Source organism: Penaeus monodon, chromosome 20 (genome assembly GCF_015228065.2).
Source record: "Penaeus monodon isolate SGIC_2016 chromosome 20, NSTDA_Pmon_1, whole genome shotgun sequence".
Classification (NCBI taxonomy): Eukaryota; Metazoa; Arthropoda; class Malacostraca; order Decapoda; family Penaeidae; genus Penaeus; species Penaeus monodon.
Genome location: NC_051405.1, coordinates 30684790 through 30686114, shown reverse-complemented (window position 1 = coordinate 30686114; position 1325 = coordinate 30684790). Strand labels below are relative to the sequence as shown.

General features: G+C 42.0%; 1 protein-coding gene across 1 annotated transcript in view; it reads right to left on the bottom strand.

The window, feature by feature from the left end:
* The window catches only part of LOC119585967 (kinesin-like protein unc-104), a gene marked incomplete in the record, with an annotated part of 145723 nt that overhangs the window by 4992 nt on the left and 139406 nt on the right, over positions 1 to 1325 (bottom strand). The window contains 3 exon segments of the mRNA XM_037934681.1: positions 256 to 392; positions 554 to 809; positions 1098 to 1213. Of these exon segments, the coding sequence (XP_037790609.1) occupies positions 256 to 392; positions 554 to 809; positions 1098 to 1213 (509 nt within the window).

Sequence of the window (1325 nt, the reverse complement as noted above, 5' to 3'; positions counted from 1 at the left end):
ATAAAGCCAGGGATTCCACCCTCTTAAGAAAGAAGGGACTCTTGGCAACTTCTGCTTTAGTATGAATTGTTGGCCATTCTCAGGCTGGATCCCACACACAGTTTTCTTTGTCACTACTAAACTACATTCATTAATCAACAATATTTATAACATCAGTCAAAACTCCAATCAGACATTTATAACCAGTACCACCTCAAACAGTACAAAACTCCCAAATCTGAAGGTTCTGAGTGCCCTATCTCTACCATAACTTACCTGAAGGAGTTGCGCACTCGCACCATGGCCTGTTGGTCCTCAGAATACTCAATCTGAGCCGTGGCAAGATTGATCAAGCCACGCTCCACTGGGTCACGCTCATCTCGGAAGATAAAGACGTAAGGTCGCCTTACCACCTGGGAGTCGAGCAGACAGAAATTGAGGCAAAGTCCTTATGAAGAGTTTTTGACATCTTTGTTCACTGAGGATACATTTCCATACTACTATTCCTTGAAGATGAATGACGACATGAAATATATCATTGCAATAATTCCTCTATGGAGACAATCCCACTTACCACCCATCTTTTGATCCAGTTGTTGGTGCGGTCATCTAAGACATTAAGATAGCCCTTCCGACTGACCACAGGAGATATACGGATTTCCTCAACTTCTGGCACGAAGAGTGGCATTGGTCGGCGTTCCACCAGGGGAGATGAACCCTGTGAGTCCCCAGGACTGGCCAGGGGAGAGCCTGGGGGCACAACAGCTGATCCCCCAAGGGAGATATGGAGGTCTGGAACTGGTGCTCGAGGCCGCTCAGGAGAGGCCAGTCTGGTTAAGTGGGAAAAGGATAGATCAGAGTTATCCTTAGCTCACACCACACTAATAAAATGAACTTCAATATATATTCTTAATAACAATAATCTTGTTTGCTTCTATCTATATTTCTTTAAAAAGGAAGAAGAAAAAATTTCATCAGTCTTTATGAAATATGAAAAGGAAAAAAAGTGTTGTTTGATACTACATCTAGACTACAACTGAGATTAAAACAAATAAAATATACACAAGGAAAAAAATTAATATTATATAAGTGTCATAGAAAAGGAAGTTAATCCTTACTCTGTGGAGGTTGTGGAAGAGCAGGAAGAGGTGACCGAGGTAGTGAGGGCATCTTGCTCATCATTAGGTGTCTGTGCTGGAGTTCCTTGCTTAGCATGTGTCTGTGCGGATCGGCCCTGCAAAGGTATTTACTTTAGCAGACCTCTGTTACATGTGTGATGTCCATGGTAACATTTTTTCATAAGCAACATATACATATGCCATTCAGGATATATTCTGAACTACATG